The sequence below is a fragment of the Aedes albopictus genome, chromosome 3, assembly GCF_035046485.1.
Source record: "Aedes albopictus strain Foshan chromosome 3, AalbF5, whole genome shotgun sequence".
NCBI lineage: Eukaryota > Metazoa > Arthropoda > Insecta > Diptera > Culicidae > Aedes > Aedes albopictus.
The window spans coordinates 378620456-378643156 of record NC_085138.1 but is presented as its reverse complement, the minus strand read 5'-3'; the positions used below and the strand labels follow the sequence as shown (position 1 = coordinate 378643156).

The window sequence follows — 22701 nt, the reverse complement described above, 5'->3', positions numbered from 1 at the left end:
ACTGTGACCAGGGAATTCCTTCACATAAATTTAGAAAGCATCGTAGAGCTCAACAAAAACAAAAAAGGAAGGAATGCTCTTCATAGGAATTCTTGGATTCCAAGACATTTTGGTCGCTTATCCAAAAGCAGCACCCGTTCGGTTGTGTTTCGCTCTTTTGTTGATAAAAAGCTCCATCCGAAAACTCCGGCCGTCCCCTTTCATGCGTGACGCCTGTGTGGAAGTAGGATTCCACAGAGCTAGAATAATTCAAAGCGCAAAATTATGCTGCTGCTTCTACTGTCTGTCTGCCCGCCATGATGATGAGCAGACGGGATCATCATTAATCCTCCTACTCCCACTGTTATCATTCTTCTTCTTGGTCTTCTGGTGCGGAACAACTGCTTCAAGCATCCCCGTAATTAAAAGCATCGACTTTTCAGCGTGGTGTGCAAAAACCGTCTCGTCGCCGTCGCCATCACCACCACCGACACCGCCACGACCGTCATTTTATTTTACACAAGGTGGTGGTAAATGTGACGTTTTCTCACACCAGCCAACGTGGGATCCACACTGCAGTTGTAAAAGATTTGAACATTCTCTTAAACTACATACGAACAAGTGAAAATTTGATTTTGGAATCAAATCTGGCTAAAACTATGACAATGAGAAATCGAAGCTTTTGCGTAATTTGTGGTATATTGGTAATGCGCTCGTCTACTGTAATAAAGCGACGTCAGTTCAAATCTCGCTGAGGTGGCAACTTTCGTTTTTTTTTTTTCTTTTTACATGGATATTCAAGGTTCTGAAACTTCTGCTTAACGATGTATGCTTAGACAGACGTCGAATGGCGAAAAAGGGTTTCCTGCTCCCACTGTCTAACACACATAAGTTGCGTCTAATTAGTATGCAAATCAACTTTTGACGCGGAAGCCTTCCCAAATTTGGCTTCTTCTGGGGAAATTTTCCCCGAGTGGATGCTTGTTTGTTTATTTCTAACCGATTCCGATCTTAACTTTATGATGAAAAGTGGGAAAAGCGTTCGAGTTTTTTGGGAAATTTCACGAAACGGGAATCAATAAGAGTTAGCTCATTAGATAATTTCCCACTGAGCCTTTTCGGGGAGAAGCCATAAAATTTCCGTCCCAAGCACTTCATAAATTGCTCCTAAATAAACACGGCGAAATGGGGTTCCCGCCCTGGCACAACCCAGAATCCATCTCACTGCGCGAGAATATTGCCAGGCAAGGCGAGAAACTTTCCACCCACATCAGCACTATCAATTTTTTGGTCTGACGCTCGTCCCTGTCGACGTCAGTGTCGTCGTCGTCGTTGTCCTACGTCCTGACTGGAGCTTCAAAGTACTTATTCGGCACGTTTTGCACCTCCCTTTTCGGGGACCGCAGCAGTGTGTATGACAGTGCCAAAAACTGCACCAGTTTTAAAATTACACACTGAGCTCCGGGGGCGGGATGGAAAACCATCACAAGCAAGGCAGCTTCTGCTTCTGTTGGCAATTTTCCCAGAATCTCATCAATCTGCTGCCGTTTCCGCAAAGTGAGGAATTTTATTACCCCTAAGTAGCGGGGGGTTTAGCTCGGAACTTGGAAGGGATCGAAGCTGAGGTGGTTCGTGGAAAAGGTGGGAAAACATGAGATGGCAGTGAAATGGGCTAAATGCGCTCAGATTTAATATAAGGTCATTGGCGGTTTTCGAGTCAACTCGAACAAATGTTGGCAGCACCGTCTCAGGCTACAATGGACAGCCACTTGTCATCCCAATACTGTCCCACTGGAAAATAGCGAGCCAACATCTCTGACCCTCATAGTGTGCTGAACCCCAACTGAAAACTCAAAGTTTGTAAACATACCGACATTCCGGAGCAAGAATCGAAAAGGCGAAATATATTTCACAACGAAAAATATTGTTTTCCAAAATACTAGGCGTATAGCTAGGAAAACTAATTCTGTTAGTTAATATATGCTACTATGGATGAAAATGTGTTTAAATTAGGTCGCAATTGCTGCTGTAGAGAGTTTAAAAAAGGAAAAAACTTTATTACGCGTAGATTACGCCTAAATCTGATTTTTGTCCTGAAATTGATGCTGATCTCAAAAACATGGCCGCATCGCAGCCGGTTGACAATGGAACTTTCTGGGTGTGTAGTCCTTAACTAGGACTGTGCGATATTTGCCAGAAAACCTTTCGCCAGAAAACCATTTGCCTGAATGTACCAATCCCCAGAACTTAATATTAAACATTATATTAAATATTAAATTCTGGGGATTGGTACATTCTGGCAAATGATACTTTCGAGCAAATAGAAATTTTCTCTATTTTCTATGAATTAATTTAAACTTAAGATGTGATTGTGAGAATTTGGTGGATATATTTCAGCCCATTAACATTAAAAATGTCGTCAGTTTCAACATTTTACTATAACTCAATATGTTCACTGTTAGAATGATCTCTTGGCTTGTTTCGATAAAGGACGACTAGGGCTAGAACAACGAAAACAACTAAAAATGATTCACCGGTAGTTATTGAACAAAGAGAAATCAATGAAGAGAAATCGAACATTGCAGATACGCCTGTATGATACTGAGCGCGAGACTTCGATGTAACTAGGCTATAAGTGCATAGGTCCACAAACATCTGGTATGGTGAAAGTACTGCTGAGCGAAGTCCATTAGACCGAATGGTCAATGAGTAGAATGATGATCACGAATCGCAATTCAGTGATTATGGAACAGGAATCGGAGCGGTTTCTTAAATTTGTTCGGTTTTCCAATAATTAGCTGATACTTCTACAATATTAATATTGCCTTATTGTTTTATCGCAATCAACAATAATGTCAAAATCTAGTCTAACTAACTAAGAAGAACAGCTTATGTTTAAAGAAGGCAAAATTCACTAATTGAACATCAACGGTTTCGGTGCAAAAAAACTATTTTTCTACAACAAAACTATTCCCTCTAGTTCAAATAGTGGATTTATCCTTCTTCTAAACACAGGCTGTTCTTTCTAGTTTCATTGTAAGACTAGTTTTTGGCATAAATTGTTGATTATGTTAGAACCATAAAGCAATATTGGTATTGCGGAACTAATAGTTTTATTATTGAAAAAAAATAACAGGTCTTAAACCCGTTTATTGTTCCTATATTTAAAAGAAGAAAAAAATCTGCCGTGTGCAGCATAGTTACATTTTGTCGATTTTGACTTTTTTTCGCCAAACGGTCTATTTTTACGTATTCTTTTAGAAACTGCCCTCGGTTAGTACACTTTGTTCGGAAAATCTATAAAAACAACATCAAGTCAATTTGTCCCATGTTCATTTTTGTCATCATAAGCTGTCCCATGTTCCAATTTTCAGCATAAGCTGTCCCATGTTCAATTTTCCAGCATAAGCTGTCCCATGTTCAATTTTGCAGTAATCCCATGTTCTATTTTGCAGCATAAGCTGTCCCATGTTTTTTTTCTCAGCTTTTAAAGCTAAATTGGAGTAAGCTATGAGTAACCAGTGGAGGGTGTAATCAGTAACCAGTCCAAAGATGGCGACCATAATATTCAAGATGGCGGTCTACAATCCAAGATGGCGGCTCAAAATTCAAGATGGCGACTGTTTAATGGAGTTTTAGGCTCTAAACCATGCAATCTATATATATAAAAGTCAATGTATGTATGTTTGTGTGTTAAATTGTATGTTAATGTGTATGTAAATTTGTATGTTTGTTTATTTGTTTGTTAAAGAGGTGGTTATAAGGGTATTGGAATTCAAGATGGCGGCTTAGGTTCCAAGATGGCGGTCAAAACGTCAGAGTGCTTGCTATTTAACGGTGAATCTGTTACGGATACTATGCAATATGGGTATCTATCGATCGGGTTTGATGAGTAGAAGTCAAAAATCAATATCCGACCCCATTTTGAAATCCAAGATGGCGGACCATAATCTAAGATAGCGGTCACGGAATGGTGTTTTGAGCAATGTTTCCATGAAATATGGGTATCTATCGATCGGACTTGATAAGTAGAACTCAAAAATGAATATTTGACACCATTTTGAAATCCAAGATGGCGGACCATAATCCAAGATGGCGGCCACGGATTGGTGTTTTGAGCTATGATACCATGCAATATGGGTATCTATCGATCGGACTTGATGAGTAGATGTTAAAAATCGATATTTGACGTCATTTTGAAATCCAAGATGGCAGACCATAATAAAATATGGCGGCCATGTAATGGTGGTATGAGCTATGATACCATGCAATATGGGTATCTATCGATCGGACTTGATGAGTAGAACTTAATAATCGATATTTAACGCCATTTTGAAATCCAAGATGGCGGACCATAATCCAAGATGGCGGCCATGTAATGGTGGTATGAGCTATGATACCATGCAATATGGGTATCTATCGATCGGACTTGATGAGTAGAATTCAAAAATCGATTTTTGACGCCATTTTGAAATCCAAGATGGCGGACCATCATCCAAAATGGCGGCCACGGTATGGTGTTGTGAGCTATGATACCATGAAAAATGGATATCTATCGATCGGATTTGATGAGTAGAAGTCAAAAATCGATATTTGCGCCATTTTGAAATCCGTTCCGAAAATATCCATATTTCATAGGTTTCCATTGATGTCCAGAAAGCGGAAGCCTCCATCTTGGATTTCAAAATGGCGTCGGCCATCGATTTTCAACATCTACTCGTCGAGCCGGTTCATGAAATTTCCATATTGCGTAGGTTTCCATTTATTTCCAGAAACTGGAAGCCGCCATCTTGGATTTCAAAATGGCGTCGGACATCGATTTTCAACATCTGCTTGTCGTGCCCGTTCCGGAAATATCCATATTGCGTGGGTTTCCATTTTTTTCCAGAAACCGGAAGCCGCCATCTTGGATTTCAAAATGGCGTCGGACATAGATTTTCAACATCTGCTCGGTGAGCCCGTTCTGGAAATATCCATATTGCGTGGGATTCCATGGATTTGCAGAAACCGGAAGCCGCCATCTTGGATTTCAAAATGGCGTCGGACATCGATTTTCAACATCTGCTTGTCGAACCCGTTCCGGAAATATCCATATTGCGTGGGTTTCCATGGATTTCCAGAAACCGGAAGCCGCCATCTTGGATTTCAATATGGCGTCGGACATCGATTTTCAAAATGGCGTCGGACATCGATTTTCAACATCTGCTTGTCGAGCCCGTTCCGGAAATATCCATATTGCGTGGGATTCCATGCATTTGCAGAAACCGGAAGCCGCCATCTTGGATTTCAAAATGGCGTCAGACATCGATTTTTAACATCTGCTTGTCGAACCCGTTCCGGAAATATCCATATTGCGTGGGTTTCCATGGATTTCCAGAAACCGGAAGCCGCCATCTTGGATTTCAATATGGCGTCGGACATCGATTTTCAAAATGGCGTCGAACATCGATTTTCAACATCTGCTTGTCGAGCCCGTTCCGGAAATATCCATATTGCGTGGGATTCCATGCATTTGCAGAAACCGGAAGCCGCCATCTTGGATTTCAATATGGCGTCGGACATCGATTTTCAAAATGGCATCGGACATCGATTTTCAACATCTGCTTGTCGTGCCCGTTCCGGAAATATCCATATTGCGTGGGTTTCCATGGATTTCCAGAAACCGGAAGCCGCCATCTTGGATTTCAATATGGCGTCGGACATCGATTTTCAAAATGGCGTCGGACATCGATTTTCAACATCTGCTTGTCGAGCCCGTTCCGGAAATATCCATATTGCGTGGGATTCCATGCATTTGCAGAAACCGGAAGCCGCCATCTTGGATTTCAATATGGCGTCGGACATCGATTTTCAAAATGGCATCGGACATCGATTTTCAACATCTGCTTGTCGTGCCCGTTCCGGAAATATCCATATTGCGTGGGTTTCCATGGATTTCCAGAAACCGGAAGCCGCCATCTTGGATTTCAATCAAGGATCGGTATATTCGCCTCACTCCATTCATATTCACTCCTCTTTGCTGAAGCTAATCGAGAAAGATGCAGCAAACGGATCGTCGTGATCAAACACGCAACCCCATCACCAGTGGGAAGCGATGAGCCAGCTGCTTGACATGAATATTCGTTTCCATTCGTCGCAGTTTGGATCGCAAGCGAATGAATGAATGGCGAATGGTGAAGAATACTGGTGAGCGATTGAAGCGGCTATTATCATAAGTAGAAGAGAATTTCTGCATGTAATGCATACATTTTTACTGTATTGTTGTTGAAATGCTATATTAGCAAAGAAAATAATTCGAAAACATCAAAAATTCGTATACACAATATCAATTGCATCACTCACGAATCGCATTCGCTTGCGATGCGAATGTGGACGAATGAGTAATTTCCAAGTGTGGCTTCCCACCGTTCGCCGGAGTTTGCGGTCGTCGCTGACAAGCATACACACGAATATAAAGCGACAACCGTTCGCTGCTGACTGTCTTCGAATGTGGAAGAAGATGAAAAGTGGAAATCAGGAACCCTGATTTCAATATGGCGTCGGACATCGATTTTCAAAATGGCATCGGATATCGATTTTCAACATCTGCTTGTCGTGCCCGTTCCGGAAATATCCATATTGCGTGAGATTCCATGGATCTCCAGAAACCGGAAGCCGCCATCTTGGATTTCAAAATGGCGTCGGACATAGATTTTCAACATCTGCTCGGTGAGCCCGTTCAGGAAATATCCATATTGCGTGGGATTCCATGGATTTGCAGAAACCGGAAGCCGCCATCTTGGATTTCAAAATTGCGTCGGACATCGATTTACAACATCAACTCGTCGAGCCCGGTTCGATAATACTCACATGGATTTTTAAAAATTATTTTGGCAATTTCATGAAAAGGTACGTTTCACCCCTCCCTCCCCAAAGTCCTCCAGAAATCCTAACAATACTACATGAATTCCAAAAATTCGCCGGGAATGCCGAGAATGTCTGTGTGAATCCTGGACATTCTCCGGGAATCCTGATAACATCCAACATGGGACAGATTATGCTGAAAAATTCGACATGGGACAGCTTATGCTGAAAACTGAAACATGGGACAGCTTATGCTGAAAATCTCGCATGACATGGGACAGCTTATGCCGATAAAATCCCGAAATTTGCTAGATTTATCGGCATTACAGTCCCACCAGAGTTTTTATTTAAAAAGTTAAAGTAAATTTAATACCTATGAAATTTTTGGTTCATACTTCAATGATAAATACCAATTCTAACGCTCTCCTGATGAATTCACTTTGATTTTTTATTACACTTGTTCGTAGAGAGGGAAACAAGGCTGGAACTTAAAACGCGTTTTTCTCGGTTTGCTGTTTTGTAACATGGGACAACTATGCTGCACACGGCAGAAATCATGGGTAAAATATTGTAGCTCCAACTTCAACAATTATTTTAACAGCAATAAAGAAGAAAACAAAAAATATGGTCATTCGGCAAAAAAACTTTTTGACCTAATGAACTTCGACCAAATGACATTCGACCCAATGGCCTTCAGCCGAATGACGGACGGCACTCCTCCGACATTATCGACGTCAGGACCTATCGTGGCGCCAATATCGACTCCAACCACTATCTGGTGATGATCAAACTGCGCTCAAAACTCTCCGTCATCAACAATGTACGGTTCCGGCGACCGCCACGGTACAACCTCAAGCGACTGAAGCAACCGGATGTCGCCTCAGCATACGGACAGAATCTCGAGGACGCGTTGCCAGCAAGGGCGAGCCCGATGAGGCCCCTCTAGAGGACTGCTGCAGTACAGTGAAAGCAGCCATCAACGGCGCAGCCGAGAGCACCATCGGGTACGTGGAACGGAATCGACGGAACGAATGGTTCGACAAAGAGTGCAGAACGGTTTTGGAGGAGAAGAACGCATCGAGGGCGGTAATGCTGCAGCAAGGGACTCGACAGAACGTGGAACGTTACAAACAGAAGCGGAAACAGCAGACCCGCCTCTTTCGGGAGAAAAGCGCCGCCTGGAAGAAGCGGAGTGTGAAGAAATGGAACTGCTGTGCCATTCCCAAGAAACACGGAAGTTCTATCAGAAGCTTAACGCATCCCGCAACTTCTTCGTGCCGCGAGCCGAAATATGCAGGGATAAAGACGGAGTCCTCTTGACGGACGGACGTGAGGTGATCGAAAGGTGGAACCAGCACTTCGATCAGCACCTGATCGACGTGGAGATCGTAGGCACGGGAGCCCACGGCAACGGAGAAAACGACGACGCCAGTGCAGCGGAGGACGGAAATGAACCAACTCCCACGCGGAGGGAAGTTAAGGATGCCATTCACCAGCTCAAAACCAACAAAGCAGCTGGTAAGGATGGTATCGCAGCTGAACTCATAGAGATGGGTCCAGAAAAGTTGGTCACCTGTCTGCATCGGCTGATAGTCAGGATCTGGGAAACCGAACAGCTACCGGAGGAGTGGAAGCAAGGGGTAATCTGCCCCATTCACAAGAAAGACGACCATTTGGAATGTGAGAACTTCAGGGCGAGCACTATTTTGAATGCTGCCTACAAAGTGCTGTCCCAGATCATCTTCCGTCGTCTGTCACCTAAAACAAATGAGTTCGTGGGAAGTTATCAAGCCGGCTTCATCGACGGCCGGTCGACAACGGACCAGATCTTTACCGTACGGCAAATGCTCCAGAAATACCGTGAATACCAGGTCCCAACGCATCACCTGTTCATCGACTTCAAAGCGGCATACGACAGTATCGACCGCGCAGAGCTATGGAGAATCATGGACGAAAACGGCTTTCTTGGGAAGCTGACTAGACTGATTAAAGCAACGATTGACGGTGTGCAAAACTGCGTAAGGATTTCGGGTGAACTATCCAGTTCATTCAAATCTCGCCGGGGACTACGACAAGGTGACGGACTCTCGTGCCTACTATTCAACATCGCTCTGGAAGGTGTGATGCGACGAGCCGGGCTCAACAGTCGGGGAACGATTTTCACAAATCCGGTCAGTTTGTGTGCTTTGCGGACGACATGGGATTATTTCCAGAACATTTGGGACGATGGCAGAGCTGTATACCCGCCTGAAACGCGAAGCAGCAAAGGTCGGACTGGTGGTGAATGCCTCAAAAACAAAGAACATGCTGGTAGGCGGAACCGAAAACGACCGGATTCGTCTGGGTAGTGTTGTTACGATAGACGGGGATACTTTCGAGGTGGTGGAGGAATTCGTCTACCTCGGATCCTTACTGACGGCTGACAACAACGTGAGCCGTGAAATTCGGAGGCGCATCATCAGCGGAAGTCGGGCCTACTACGAGCTCCAGAAGAAACTGCGGTCGAAAAAGATTCACCCTCGCACAAAATACACCATGTACAAAACGTTAATAAGACCGGTGGTCCTCTACGGGCACGAGACATGGACCATGCTCGAGGAGGACCTGCAAGCACTCGGAGTTTTCGAGCGACGCGTGCTAAAGACGATCTTCGGCGGTATGCAGGAGAACGGTGTGTGGCGGAGAAGGATGAACCACGAGCTCGCTGCACTTTACGGCGAACCCAGCATCCAGAAGGTGGCCAAAGCCGGAAGGATACGGTGGGCAAGGCATGTTGCAAGAATGCCAGACAACAACCCTGCAAAGCTGGTGTTTGCAACTGATCCGGTTGGCACAAGTGGAGCGCAGAGAGCACGATGGGTGGACCAGGTGGAGCGTGACCTGGCGAGCATTGGGCGCGACCGAGGATGGAGAGCGGCAGCCACAAACCGGGTATTGTGGCGCACTACACGGTGTTCAATAAGTTCGGATACACCATATAACATGAATGAATTTCACATCTGTAATTCAGATTTTCAAAGTAAATGTATTTATTGAAAGGTCATATAACACTGATCAAATATAGCATATGGTTTTGAATAAAGTATTTTTCTACTTTTTTATAAGCCTTAGATGTATCTAAAGTTTGTTAGCTCCGGCACGCTGGAATAATTTTCGATAAGTTGCTCAAGCTACAGGAGTCTAAAACGTTGACTTTTGAGTTTACATCTCACTATACTACATTAAAATAATTAAATTAATAGACAAAAGCATTACACCGCTATTTCAGTGCTGCTTTCACCTTCGAGCGAAAAAGCTTGCTATCGGTTCCATACAAACAATCCAAATGGTATATTCGAGGATAATGACCTCCTACCTACTAAGTCCCGGGACGAGAAACTTGGTTTTTTCCTATATTCAAAATACAATGCGTTACTTATAACTAGCTAACCTGCTCGCACACTCGCAAGGTGCGGGAATGTAGATCTGCGGCGGACGGGTTTGACGAAGTGCAGGTAGCATTCGCTCGCTCGAGAAACTGCTGTAGACTCGGCTCTGAGTAGCCGACGGGGTTGAGAGTCGTCGGGTTGTCGACGAGAGGTAACGGTGGTTGGTAACCGCCACAACACCCCGAGGCCAGTCACTGTCGATTCCACAAGGTGCGGATACCGGCGGCGGACGAGTTGAACGTAGTTCAGGTAGCCTTCGTCCGATCGAGGAATTTCCGAAGACTCGGCTCTTCGCAGCCGACGGGTTACAGAGTAGTCGGGTCGACGTCTAGAGGTAACGGTGGTCACCGCAACACCACCACGAGGCCGGTCACTGTCGATCTCACCAGACCCCAAAGAGAGAGCTCAGAGCTGCACGCTTTCGGCGACGAGCAATCCTCTAACGGACTAGTCAGGATGCTCTTTTCCTTGGAGAGGCTCCCTACTTGAGGGGGTGGGTTTTCCTCAGACGGATCCTCGCACGGTTACTACCCAGCGCGCACCTGGGAAATGTAGCGTTCGTGCCGCGTCTCTGACGTCACTGATGAGCCCAAACAGAAACCCACGTCGACGCGGGTTTCACACCCGCTTGACGTGACGGATTAAATCACGAGTTGAAATTAAGATTCATGTCTTTCGTTACCTGATTATTCGCAAGATCAAGCGCGCGAATTGTTGGGCGCGTTTTCGGGAAACTATGCTAAGAAGGATAGCTCTAAAACATAACAATTTTTGATTATCTATGGCCGCCATCATTTCACTAATGCCACGTGTAATCTACCTGTGGGGTCTATCTTCCACCACGCGGGCTTTCCTTGGAAGACCCTTGGAAGAGAGCACTAATTTCCGTCGTAGCACAATTTTGGTTCAATTTGCTTTTAGTCCAGTCTTAGCTTATAAGTCTTTCTATCTTCTTAGTGGCACAGGTTTAACTTTTTCTTCGGCTCACAAATTTAGCTACTAACCAACGTTCTGAAGGCTTTAGTGGTCCAAACTCAAGTGATCGCTTTTCTGATCGGAACAATTGCGTAATCGCGTGATCTACTACGAAGCCCAGGTTTTATTGTCTTCATCTATTCATTTAACTTCCTCCCGCATTCCTCCGCGGAAAGCCTAAGCTATCTTAGCGATGCGGGGAGGATATTTTTCAGTACTCATCTTGAAGAGAAAAGAGCGAGGATTTTTGGAGCGGAGCCACATTTACAAGTGCTGCAGTTCCCTTTTTCACAGGTAGGCAGCGGTTATCGCATGCTGGCAGTTTATTAGGGTTTAAAAGGGGACTAACGGGTAGGAGTATCGTTACAGACTTAGAACAAAGTTCTTATAATTGATTAAAAAAACTCGTCAACAAAAATAGCCTTGGGCACTCCGAAACAGATACCGCCATTGCAGCGTCAAATCAATAATCTGATTCTCGGAAAATCACTTTCCATGGGCGCCGCGGCATCGTAGGCGGAGGAAGCCCGACCAATATAGCAGCCTACCCAGTTATTAATAATTCATCGCACGTCATGGACCAATCTCATCGTCGTTGTCATCCGAGGACGCACCCACCCACGCCTCTGCAGCCACGAAAACGTCCCCCAGCAACTGACGCAATGTTTCTTTCTTGTTGTTTTTTTTTTCTTTCTGCAGTGCCACCGAGCCCACCGATAATTTCCGGCTACGAGGAAGGTCAAATCATCCCGGCTGGATCCGTCCAGAAGCTGGGCTGCATGTCCACCGGAGGCAACCCCCTGGCAACGCTGACCTGGTACAAGAACGACAAGAAGGTAAGTGCCACCTCCTCTGGGTTGCTCTGAAAACCGTTTCTAAATTAAGCCGACTGACATCGGAAAATTTCCTGAGAAATCGGAGGGTGCAGTTTTTTTTTGGTTGGTGTGTTTAACAGAAAGACATTGTTGATTTGGGTACAAACATTTTCAGCATGAACTTCAATTTGATATTACGCGTTTACAGACTCTAACTGTGGTTAGGGGTGTCTTTGAAATTTATAATTCGAAAAATCGACTTGAAACTTCGATCAACTATACATTTGAAATGGCATATTTGAAAAAAAAAAACAAGAACATATCTTTTGAGTAACGAGTATTTCTTACTCCAATTATTCAACGATTCGAGTCGATTAATCGATATGATCGATATTTTTGACCGTAGAGATGGTAGCAGGTGTAACAGATATCATAATCTTTGAGAAACTTGAACTTGGATATGACTCAGTTTCCCACTGTAAAAGCTGACTATTTTCTTAAAAATGACAAAACCTGTGAAAGTCATTCTGATCTCATGTAGGGATGTTCAAAAAAAAATTAAAAAAATACAACTAAACGACAATTTTTTCAGTCGACTTTAAAGTAATAAAAGAATGCAGAAATCCATTTCTAGCTATTTGTTGTTCAAATCAGCTGTCTATAATCGATTAAACAACAAAACGAAAACACCCCTAGTTCTTCCGTAATTAAATTGTCATCGCTCACCTGAATCTTTAATCCCCACCTACCTGTCACCCGACCGTCGTCATCCGTCGTCATCGCTGGTTGGTCATCCGATGACCGAAACATAAACAAACTCCGGTACCCAAAACCCAGGGCAGGACTCTGTTTCCTGGTAGGACGAGATTTGATTGCATAAACATAGGAGAGTGAGGGAAATCAACCGATGCGTGTATGAAACAAGCACACATATACACACTAGGTATTATTCCGGCTGGACATTCGGTACGTGGTGCGTGCCTTACCTAGAGCTTGTGTTCAGCTGGAAGGTCGGTTTTCTGCGAAAATATTTGTCTGGAAAGGTACCAACAACGTTTTCGTTACGGTCAGGTTACGGGTTAGCTGTCGCCTTGTTTCTGCTTTCCGGCTGCACACGGATGAGTGCTCTTACGCATCTGAAAGCTTCTGGGAAATCGAGGTTTGGCAAATAACATTCCGGTTGTCAGAGTGCGTTACGTCATGTGTCATATTAATGGCGGTTGTTCGATTTAGATTGGAGATTTAAGCTTATTTCGAAGCTTTATTATCTCAAAAGGATAACAAAATACAAACAAATTATCAGAAATGAACATTAGGTTTTTATGCCTGCAATAAAGAAGTTCAGGGCTTGAAAAACTTTTCGAGCTTTAAAAAAAAGTTTTCCAGCTTCAGAGTGGAAGCTTTTCCAGCTTCCAGTCGGAACCTTTTCCAGCTTCCTGTCGGAACCTTTTCCAGCTTCCAGTTGGAAGCTTTTCCAGCTTCAAGTTGGAAGCTTTTCCAGCTTCCAGTTGGAAGCTTTTCCAGCTTCCACTTGGAAGCTTTTCCAGCTTCCACCTGGAAGTTTTCCCAGCTTCCAGTTGGAATCCTTCCCAGCTTCCAGTTGGAAGCTTTTCCAGCTTCCAGTTGGAAGCTTTTCCAGCTTCCAGTTGGAAGCTTTTCCAGCTTCCAGTTGGAAGCTTTTCCAGCTTCCAGTTGGAAGCTTTTCCAGCTTCCAGTTGGAAGCTTTTCCAGCTTCCAGTTGGAAGCTTTTCCAGCTTCCAGTTGGAAGCTTTTCCAGCTTCCAGTTGGAAGCTTTTCCAGCTTCCAGTTGGAAGCTTTTCCAGCTTCCAGTTGAAAGCTTTTCCAGCTTCCAGTTGGAAGCTTTTCCAGCTTCCACTTGGAAGCTTTTCCAGCTTCCACTTGGAAGCTTTTCCAGCTTCCACTTGGAAGCTTTTCCAGCTTCCACTTGGAAGCTTTTCCAGCTTCCACTTGGAAGCTTTTCCAGCTTCCACTTGGAAGCTTTTCCAGCTTCCACTTGGAAGCTTTTCCAGCTTCCACTTGGAAGCTTTTCCAGCTTCCACTTGGAAGCTTTTCCAGCTTCCACTTGGAAGCTTTTCCAGCTTCCACTTGGAAGCTTTTCCAGCTTCCACTTGGAAGCTTTTCCAGCTTCCACTTGGAAGCTTTTCCAGCTTCCAGTTGAAATCTTTTCCAGCTTCCAGTTGGAAGCTTTTCCAGCTTCTAGTTGGAAGCTTTTCCAGCTTCCAGTTGGAAGCTTTTCCAGCTTCCAGTTGGAAGCTTTTCCAGCTTCCAGTTGGAAGCTTTTCCAGCTTCCAGTTGGAAGCTTTTCCAGCTTCCAGTTGGAAGCTTTTCCAGCTTCCAGTTGGAAGCTTTTCCAGCTTCCAGTTGGAAGCTTTTCCAGCTTCGAGTTGGAAGCTTTTCCAGCTTCCAGTTGGAAGCTTTTCCAGCTTCCAGTTGGAAGCTTTTCCAGCCTTCATGTGGAAGTTTTTTCAGCTTCCAGGTGGCAGCATTTCCAGCTTCCAGGTGGAAGATTTTCCAGCCTTCATGTGGAAGATATTTCAGCTTCCAGGTGGTAGCTTTTCCAGCTTCGAGGTGGTAGCTTTCCAGCATCCAGATAAAAGCTTTTCCAGCCTTCCAGGGGAAGCTTTTCCAGCTTCCAAGGGAGGCTTTTTCAGCCTTCCAGAGTAAGCTTTTTCATTCTTCCAGGGGAAGCTTTTCCATCATACTAAGAGGAGCTTTTCCAGCCTTCCAGGGAAAACTTTTCCAGTTTTCCAGGAGAAGTTTTTCCAGCCTTCCAAGGGAAGCTTTTCCAACATTCCATGGGACGCTTTTCCAGCATTCAGGTGGATGCTTTTCCAGCTTCCAGATGGAAGCTTTTCTAGCTTCCAGATGGAAGTTTTCTTAGCTTCCAGACGAAAGCTTTTTCTGCTTCCAAGTGAAAGCTTTTCCAGCTTTTCAGGGGAAGCTTTTCCAGCCAGCCTTCCAAGAGAAGCTTCTCCAGCCTTTCAGGGGAAGCTTTCCAGCTTTACAGAGGCAGTTTTTGCAGCTTCCGGGAGATGCTTTTCCAGCTTCTAGGTGGAAGCTTTTCCAGCTTCCAGGTGGAAGCCATTCCAGCTTCCAGGTGGAAGCTGTTCCAGCTTCCAAATGGAAGCTTTTCCAGCTTCCAAATGGAAGCTTTTCCAGCTTCCAGATGGAAGCTTTTTCAGCTTCAGGTTGAAAGTTTTTGTAGCTTATACATAGAAGGAAGATTATCCAGTTTCCAGGTGGAAGCTTTTCCAGATTCCAGGGGAAGCTTTTCCAGTCTTCCTGTTAAACTTTTCCAGCTTTTCAAATGAAGCTTTTCCAGCTTCCAATTTTTTTTCAGCTTCCAGAGGAAGCTTTTCCAGTTTCCAGATGAGAGCAATTCCAGTCTTCCAGGGGAAGCTTTTCCAGCTTCTAGGTGGAAGCTTTATGAGCTTCCAGGTGCAGCTTAAAGGAAAAGCTTTTCCAGCTTCCAAATGGAAGCCTTTCCAGCTGCTAGGTGGAAGCTTTTCCAGTTTCCAGGTTGAAGCTTTTCCAGCATGGTGAGCATGATACATGACTTTAAATTCCAAATCGACTCGAATAAAAAGGAAAATCCTTTCTAAATTTATTCCCCATTTACATTAAGCTCATACCTCACTTCATCTTAAATTTTAAACCTCCATCGTACCCAGATGGACCCAGTTTAGGAGCATCTATTCACCATTCAGCGGCAATAAAATTCCCTAAATTAGGTCAATTCCAGGTTCCAACTTCCAGAGCGACGAAGGAAAACCTATCTCCCTCGTTCCAAAAATAAAAAAAAAATAAAAAGGAAAATGGTTACCTCCCACAACCCTGAATCATTTTTATCGCTTTTTCGCTTCTTCGGATTTTCACACCGCAGCAGATGGAATTCGATCGAACCACGGCGGTGCGGTGGTGGACCTGATGCAATTCCGAGAAGAACTCCTGTGCAGTCTGTGGGTTTCGGATTTGGGGCTTTTTTTTTTTATTGGAACCACCGAAAAATTTCCACCCACTTTCTCCACGGAAGGAACCATCCATTGCATGGCCAGGCGGGCGGCGGGACCATAAAAATATCGTCCTTTCGGTCGGTTTTGAAATTTGAGCTGAACTTCCTCCGTATCGCACCGACCACCGACCGCCGCGCCGAATGGGATACTGTCTTCGGTGCGCGCAGCTGGCAGCTGGGAAGCTGCTCCTCGCTCAAGGCCTGTGGCTGTAGAGCGCAGTCGTCGCTTCTGTTATTGATTTCGTAATAATAACAAGATATTGTTTATTTTATTGCTATAAATATTTATGGTTCCAATGAAATAAATTAAAATTTAATGTCCTTTCTCACGCTATTCCTTATCGATTCGGCAGTTTCGAAGCCCGCCCCCCGGGTGGGAAGTTGGTTCATCCTTCTCGGGTTTCCACCGAGAAGACGATTCACATCCCGTCGCGTCGACGGGAGTGCTGGTCGAATCGAGGGAGTTGATCAGAAAATACACGAGAAGGGAGCTCTGGGTTTATTTTTCGGCGAAAGCTGCGGTTATCGTCTGCTCTCTTTATCTGATTATGGTTCCAGGGTTCCAGCATTGCTCATGTGATACATGTGATGATGATATGCTCCGGTGCCCGGATATTTCCATTTCCTTTCCTTTTGTGTCTTGTGATTTCACATGAAGGACATGGTTTCGTATTGCATAAATTTAGGCGTTTTCCGAGCGTTACTTGCATCACACATAGATGGCGTGGTTTTGTTCAGCTTACTTCAGCATCCAGAAACTAAAAACTGAATCAAGTTGTTCTTTTTTCAGACAGGCAATCAAGCAAAATGATGACGGCAATCGGAATCGGTATGAATCCAATTCGATTTTTTATTATCACCAAAAATTCGATCAAATATATTGCTATTGGAAAGATAAGGTTTCTCAGAACCCACCCCAGTAGCACAGTTCCCATCGAACGGGTGTGTATGTGTGAATTCATCAAATCGTAAAGTTATTGCTTTATTGGAGCCAATTTGGTTCCATCCTATCAAGTTGCGATGAGGAAATCAGTCTTCCGGAATCGAGTATTGCTAGTTATATATCAACTAGCTGCAGGACACAAAATTGCTGGCTTCTAGAAGAAAAAACAAAACCCAGATTGGCCGGGTCCGATCCATCAATTGTGCAGATTTCGATCGAAAAATTGGTCATGCTTCAGGTGAGGACACTTGATGGAGAAAACACAACGCACAGCCGGAAAGGACCTTCGGCGTTTTTTTTTGCTACTTCTGCTTATAATTCATCTTCAAGGTAGACACGGACCCTCCTTCCCCTTTCTTCGGGCTGCTAAGAAAACAAACGAAAGATGACTTGTTTGTTAGCTTTTGATAGGACAGTGGCCTGCCTTCCGGATCCGTGCTGGAAGTAATTGAATTGTGCCGTCCCGGGGTTGAAAGGCAGCTGCCAATGAAAGACGCCCGAAATCAGGTCCGAACGGAATCAACAACAACGTCCTTCGGTAGATACGCAATATTGGAGGATGGGACGACGACATTCAGAGTGGGTGGGGTAGAAAACATATACGACAAGCAGACGGAGTAGAATATGATTCATCTTGTGTGACATACAATTTGGAGTAACAAAGGATTCCTGATGGAATTATTCTTCACGGTGGATGAACAGAAGGTGGTGAAGATGAATTGAAAATGATTTCCTTAGAAAATTTGTATGCTCAGAGTTTTCTGAGCAATAAATTCGTGGTTTCGGATTTTCCAATCTGTGATTTACTAAAACTCAAGCTGCTGTGAAGATTGAAATTCTGTTTCAGTGAAAAAGCTCGACGTCCTCTGCATGCTCGGAAAGCTTTCATCCTAAGGCTGGAAAAGCTTTCATCTGGAAGGTGAAAAACTCCACCTCCTGGAAGTTGGAAAAGTTTCAAGATGTAAGCAGGAAAAGCTGCCACATGGAAGCTGAAAAATGCTTCCATTTGGAAGCTGGAAAAGCTTCCACCTGGAAGCTGGAAAAGCTTCCACCTGGAAGATGGAAAATCTGCCACCTGAAAGTCAGAAAAGCTTGCACCTGGAAGCTGGAAAAGCTTCCATCTAGAAACTGGAAAAGCTTCCACCTGGAAGCTGGAAAAGCTTTCACCTGGAAGCTGGTTAAGCTTCCATCTGGAAGCTGGAAAAGCTTCCACCTGAAAGCTGGAAAAGCTTCCACCTGGAAACTGGAAAAGCTTCCACCTGGAAACTGGAAAAGCTTCCACCTGGAAGCTGGTTAAGCTTCCACCTGGAAGCTGGAAAAGCTTTCACCTGGAAGCTGGTTAAGCTTCCATCTGGAAGCTGGAAAAGCTTCCACCTGAAACTGGTTAAGCTTCCATCTGGAAGCTGGAAAAGTTTCCATCTGGAAGCTGGAAAAGCTTCCACCTGGAAGCTGGAAAAGCTTCCACCTGGAAGCTGGAAAAGCTTCCACCTGGAAGCTGGAAAACCTTTCACCTGGAAGCAAGAAAAGCTTGCACCTGGAAGCTGGAAAAGCTTCCACCTGGAAACTGGAAAAGCTTTCCCCTGGAAGCTGGAAAAGCTTCCACCTGGAAGCTGGAAAAGCTTCCACCTGAAAGCTGGAAAAGCTTCTACTTGGAAGCTGAAAAAGCTTCCACCTGGAAGCTAGAAAAGCTTCCACCTGGAGGCTGGAAAATCTTCCACATGCAAGATGGAAAAGCTGCCACCTGGAAGCAAGAAAAGCTTGCACCTGGAAGCTGGAAAAGCTTCCACCTGGAAGCTGGAAAAGCTTCCACCTGGAAGCTGGAAAAGCGTCCACCTGAAGTTGGAAAAGCTTTTACCTGGAAGCTGGAAAAGCTACCACCTGAAAGCTGAAAAAGCTTCCACCTGGAAGCTAGAAAAGCTTCCACCTGGAGGCTGGAAAAGCTTCCACCTGGAAGCTGGAAAAGCTTCCACCTGGAAGCTGGAAAAGCTTCCACCTGGAAGCTGGAAAAGCTTCCACCTGGAAGCTGGAAAAGCTTCCACCTGGAAGCTGGAAAAGCTTCCACCTGGAAGCTGGAAAATCTTCCACCTGGAAGCTGGAAAAGCTTTCACCTGGAAGCTGGTTAAGCTTCCATCTGGAAGCTGGAAAAGCTTCCACCTGGAACTGGTTAAGCTTCCATCTGGAAGCTGGAAAAGTTTCCATCTGGAAGCTGGAAAAGCTTCCACCTGGAAGCTGGAAAAGCTTCCACCTGGAAGCTGGAAAAGCTTCCACCTGGAAACTGGAAAAGCTTCCACCTGGAAGTTGGAAAAGCTTCCACCTGGAAGCTGGAAAAACTTCCACCTGGAAGCTGGAAAAGCTTCCACCTGGAAGCTGGAAAACCTTTCACCTGGAAGCAAGAAAAGCTTGCACCTGGAAGCTGGAAAAACTTCCACCTGGAAACTGGAAAAACGTTCCCCTGGAAGCTGGAAAAGCTTCCTCCTGGAAACTGGAAAAGCTTCCACCTGAAAGCTGAAAAAGCTTCCACCTGGAAGCTAGAAAAGCTTCCACCTGGAGGCTGGAAAAGCTTCCACCTGGAAGCTGGAAAAGCTTCCACCTGGAAGCTGGAAAAGCTTCCACCTGGAAGCTGGAAAAGCTTCCACCTGGAAGCTGGAAAAGCTTCCACCTGGAAGCTGGAAAAGCTTCCACCTGGAAGCTGGAAAAGCTTCCACCTGGAAGCTGGAAAAGCTTCCACCTGGAAGCTGGAAAATCTTCCACCTGGAAGCTGGAAAAGCTTTCACCTGGAAGCTGGAAAAGCTTCCACCTGGAAGCTGGAAAAGCTTCCACCTGGAAGCTGGAAAAGCTTCCACCTGGAAGCTGGAAAAGCTTCCACCTGGAAGCTGGAAAATCTTCCACCTGGAAGCTGGAAAAGCTTTCACCTGGAAGCTGGTTAAGCTTCCATCTGGAAGCTTGAAAAGCTTCCACCTGGAACTGGTTAAGCTTCCATCTGGAAGCTGGAAAAGTTTCCATCTGGATGCTGGAAAAGCTTCCACCTGGAAGCTGGAAAAGCTTCCACCTGGAAGCTGGAAAAGCTTCCACCTGGAAGCTGGAAAAGCTTCCACCTGGAAACTGGAAAAGCTTCCACCTGGAAGCTGGAAAAGCTTCCACCTGGAAGCTGGAAAAACTTCCACCTGGAAGCTGGAAAAGCTTCCACCTGGAAGCTGGAAAACCTTTCACCTGGAAGCAAGAAAAGCTTGCACCTGGAAGCTGGAAAAGCTTCCACCTGGAAACTGGAAAAACGTTCCCCTGGAAGCTGGAAAAGCTTCCACCTGGAAACTGGAAAAGCTTCCACCTGGAAGCTGGAAAAGCTTCCACCTGGAAGCCGGAAAGCTTCCACCTGGAAGCTGGAAAAGCTTCCACATGGAAGATGGAAAAGCTGCCACCTGGAAGCAAGAAAAGCTTGCACATGGAAGCTGGAAAAGCTTCCACATGGAAGCTAGAAAAGCTTCCACCTGGAAGCTGGAAAAGCTTCCACCTGGAAGCCGGAAAGCTTTCACCTGAAAGCTGGAAAAGCTTCCACCTGGAAGCTGGAAAAGCTTCCACCTGGAAGCTGGAAAAGCTTCCACCTGAAGTTAGAAAAGCTTCCACCTGGAAGCTGGAAAAGCTACCACCTGAAAGCTGAAAAAGCTTCCACCTGGAAGCTAGAAAAGCTTCCACCTGGAGGCTGGAAAAGCTTCCACCTGGAAGCTGGAAAAGCTTCCACCTGGAAGCTGGAAAAGCTTCCACCTGAAAGCTGGAAAAGCTTCCACCTGGAAGCTGGAAAAGCTTCCACCTGGAAGCTGGAAAAGCTTCCACCTGGAAGCTGGAAAAGCTTCCACCTGGAAGCTGGAAAAGCTTCCACCTGGAAGCTGGAAAAGCTTCCACCTGGAAGCTGGAAAGGCTTCCACCTGGAAGCTGGACAAGCTTCCACCTGGAACCTGGAAAAACCTGCACCTGGAAGCTGGAAAAGCTTCCACCAGGAAGCTGGAAAAGCTGCCAGCTGGAAAGTTTCCACCTGGAAGCTGAAAAAGCTTCCTCTGGAAGGCTGAAAAAGAGAAGCTGGTTAAGCTTCCCCTGACAGGCTACAGAAGCTTCATATAGAAGACTGGAAAAGCTTTCACCTTGAAGCTGAAAAGACTTCCGAATGTAAGCTGGAAAAGCATCCACTTGGAAGCTGTAAAATTGCTGGAAAAGCTGCCACGTGGAAGATGGGAAAGCTTCCACATCTAAGCTGAAAAGACTTCGGGGTAGAAGCTGGAAAACTGTCACGTGGAAACTGGAAAAGCTTCAACCTGCTAGCTGAAAAGCTTCCCCTGGAAGCTGGAAATGCTTCCTCTGGTAGCTGGAAATGCTTCCACTTGGAAGCTGAAAAGACTCCCGGACGGAAGCTGGAAAAGCTTCCACCTGGAAGCTGCAAAAGAAAAGTTCATACTTTCAGAGTTTTACGTAAAAAAAAACGTTTTCAGAACGTGTTACATTTTGGTGCACGTCCTATTTTGAACAAATAATCATTAATTGTTACAATGAACCATCGTTATATCCATTCCCCCTCCATTTCAGGTCAACTCCGTCATCAAGACGGCGGACAAGTCCGTTTCGGCGGAGCTCACCATCCTGGCGAACGTAACGGACAATCAGGCACGCTACCGCTGTGAAGCGCACAACTCGGCCACCGAAATCCCGTTGTTCCAGACGAAGACCCTCAGCGTTCACTGTAAGTACCAACCAACGCAACGCAACGAACCGCCGCCGCAAAGCAATCTAAAGATTAACCACAGCCGCCATTTTTCCGCTAATATCCCGAGCCTATTTCCGAGGATATTGTGCGCGCGAATTTGCGGTATCGTTCCATCAGGTTAAATCTACTGCTGCTGCTGCAGCAGCCAGCAGTTTAATCCTGATGCAATTTCGCCTTTTTGCTCTGACTCTGACACGACTATAACCAATAACCATTACCGTACACATATATTCCGCAGTTGCCCCGGAGACGGTGAAGATAACGATCGACCCACCCGAACTGAAACCCGGCATCGAAGCGACGCTGATCTGCGACTCGAGCTCTAGTAATCCGCCGGCGATAATTTCCTGGTGGCGCGATGGCATCGCAGTACAAGGTAAGTCCTCTCTCTTTCCATCTCCATCTGCCCGAAAGCTGGGTTATAATCGAATTCGACATCCGCGCCGGGACCAGCCGGTAGCAGCGTAAGGTACCTACCATTTAAGCCACACGTCCTTGTTGGAACGGGGTTTTTCCTCACCGGATAGGGCACACGGTTAGTCGGAACTCCATTACAGCGCAACTAGCTATTCCCGTATTCCGGCTCGTTCGTCGTCGCCGGTCGCCATCCTGGGAATACGGGAATTAGTGCGTGTATCGAAAGCCCCCGAACAGCAGCTTCAGAACACACGGCGGCGTGGTGGCGGTGGCGGTGGCTGCGACGATGTCAACGTGGACTGACATTGATGCCACCGCAAAATGTGTGACACATGTCGCTTCGTTTCGCGTGGAGGATGCTGTCGACCTGCCTGCCTGCAAGATGCATCCACCGATCGTCGTCATCGTCGTCAGCAAAAGAGCCTATTCCATCCTGACTCTGGCGCTGGTGTAGTGATGGAAATGCGCTCAAATACACGTCTGGAGCACTTTATCCCGGGTGGAGGAAAACCCCACCT

At 45.5% G+C, this 22701-nt stretch overlaps 1 protein-coding gene across 6 annotated transcripts in view; it reads left to right on the top strand.

Annotated features, from left to right (window-relative positions):
- LOC109409926 (nephrin) overlaps positions 1-22701 on the top strand; it is an 851818-nt gene that overhangs the window by 731240 nt on the left and 97877 nt on the right. For all 6 annotated transcript variants that reach the window (XM_062855795.1, XM_062855794.1, XM_062855793.1 and 3 more), the window contains 3 exons: positions 11925-12061; positions 21589-21742; positions 22005-22142. In XM_062855795.1, the coding sequence (XP_062711779.1) occupies positions 11925-12061; positions 21589-21742; positions 22005-22142 (429 nt within the window). The remainder of the gene's footprint in view (positions 1-11924; positions 12062-21588; positions 21743-22004; positions 22143-22701) is intronic.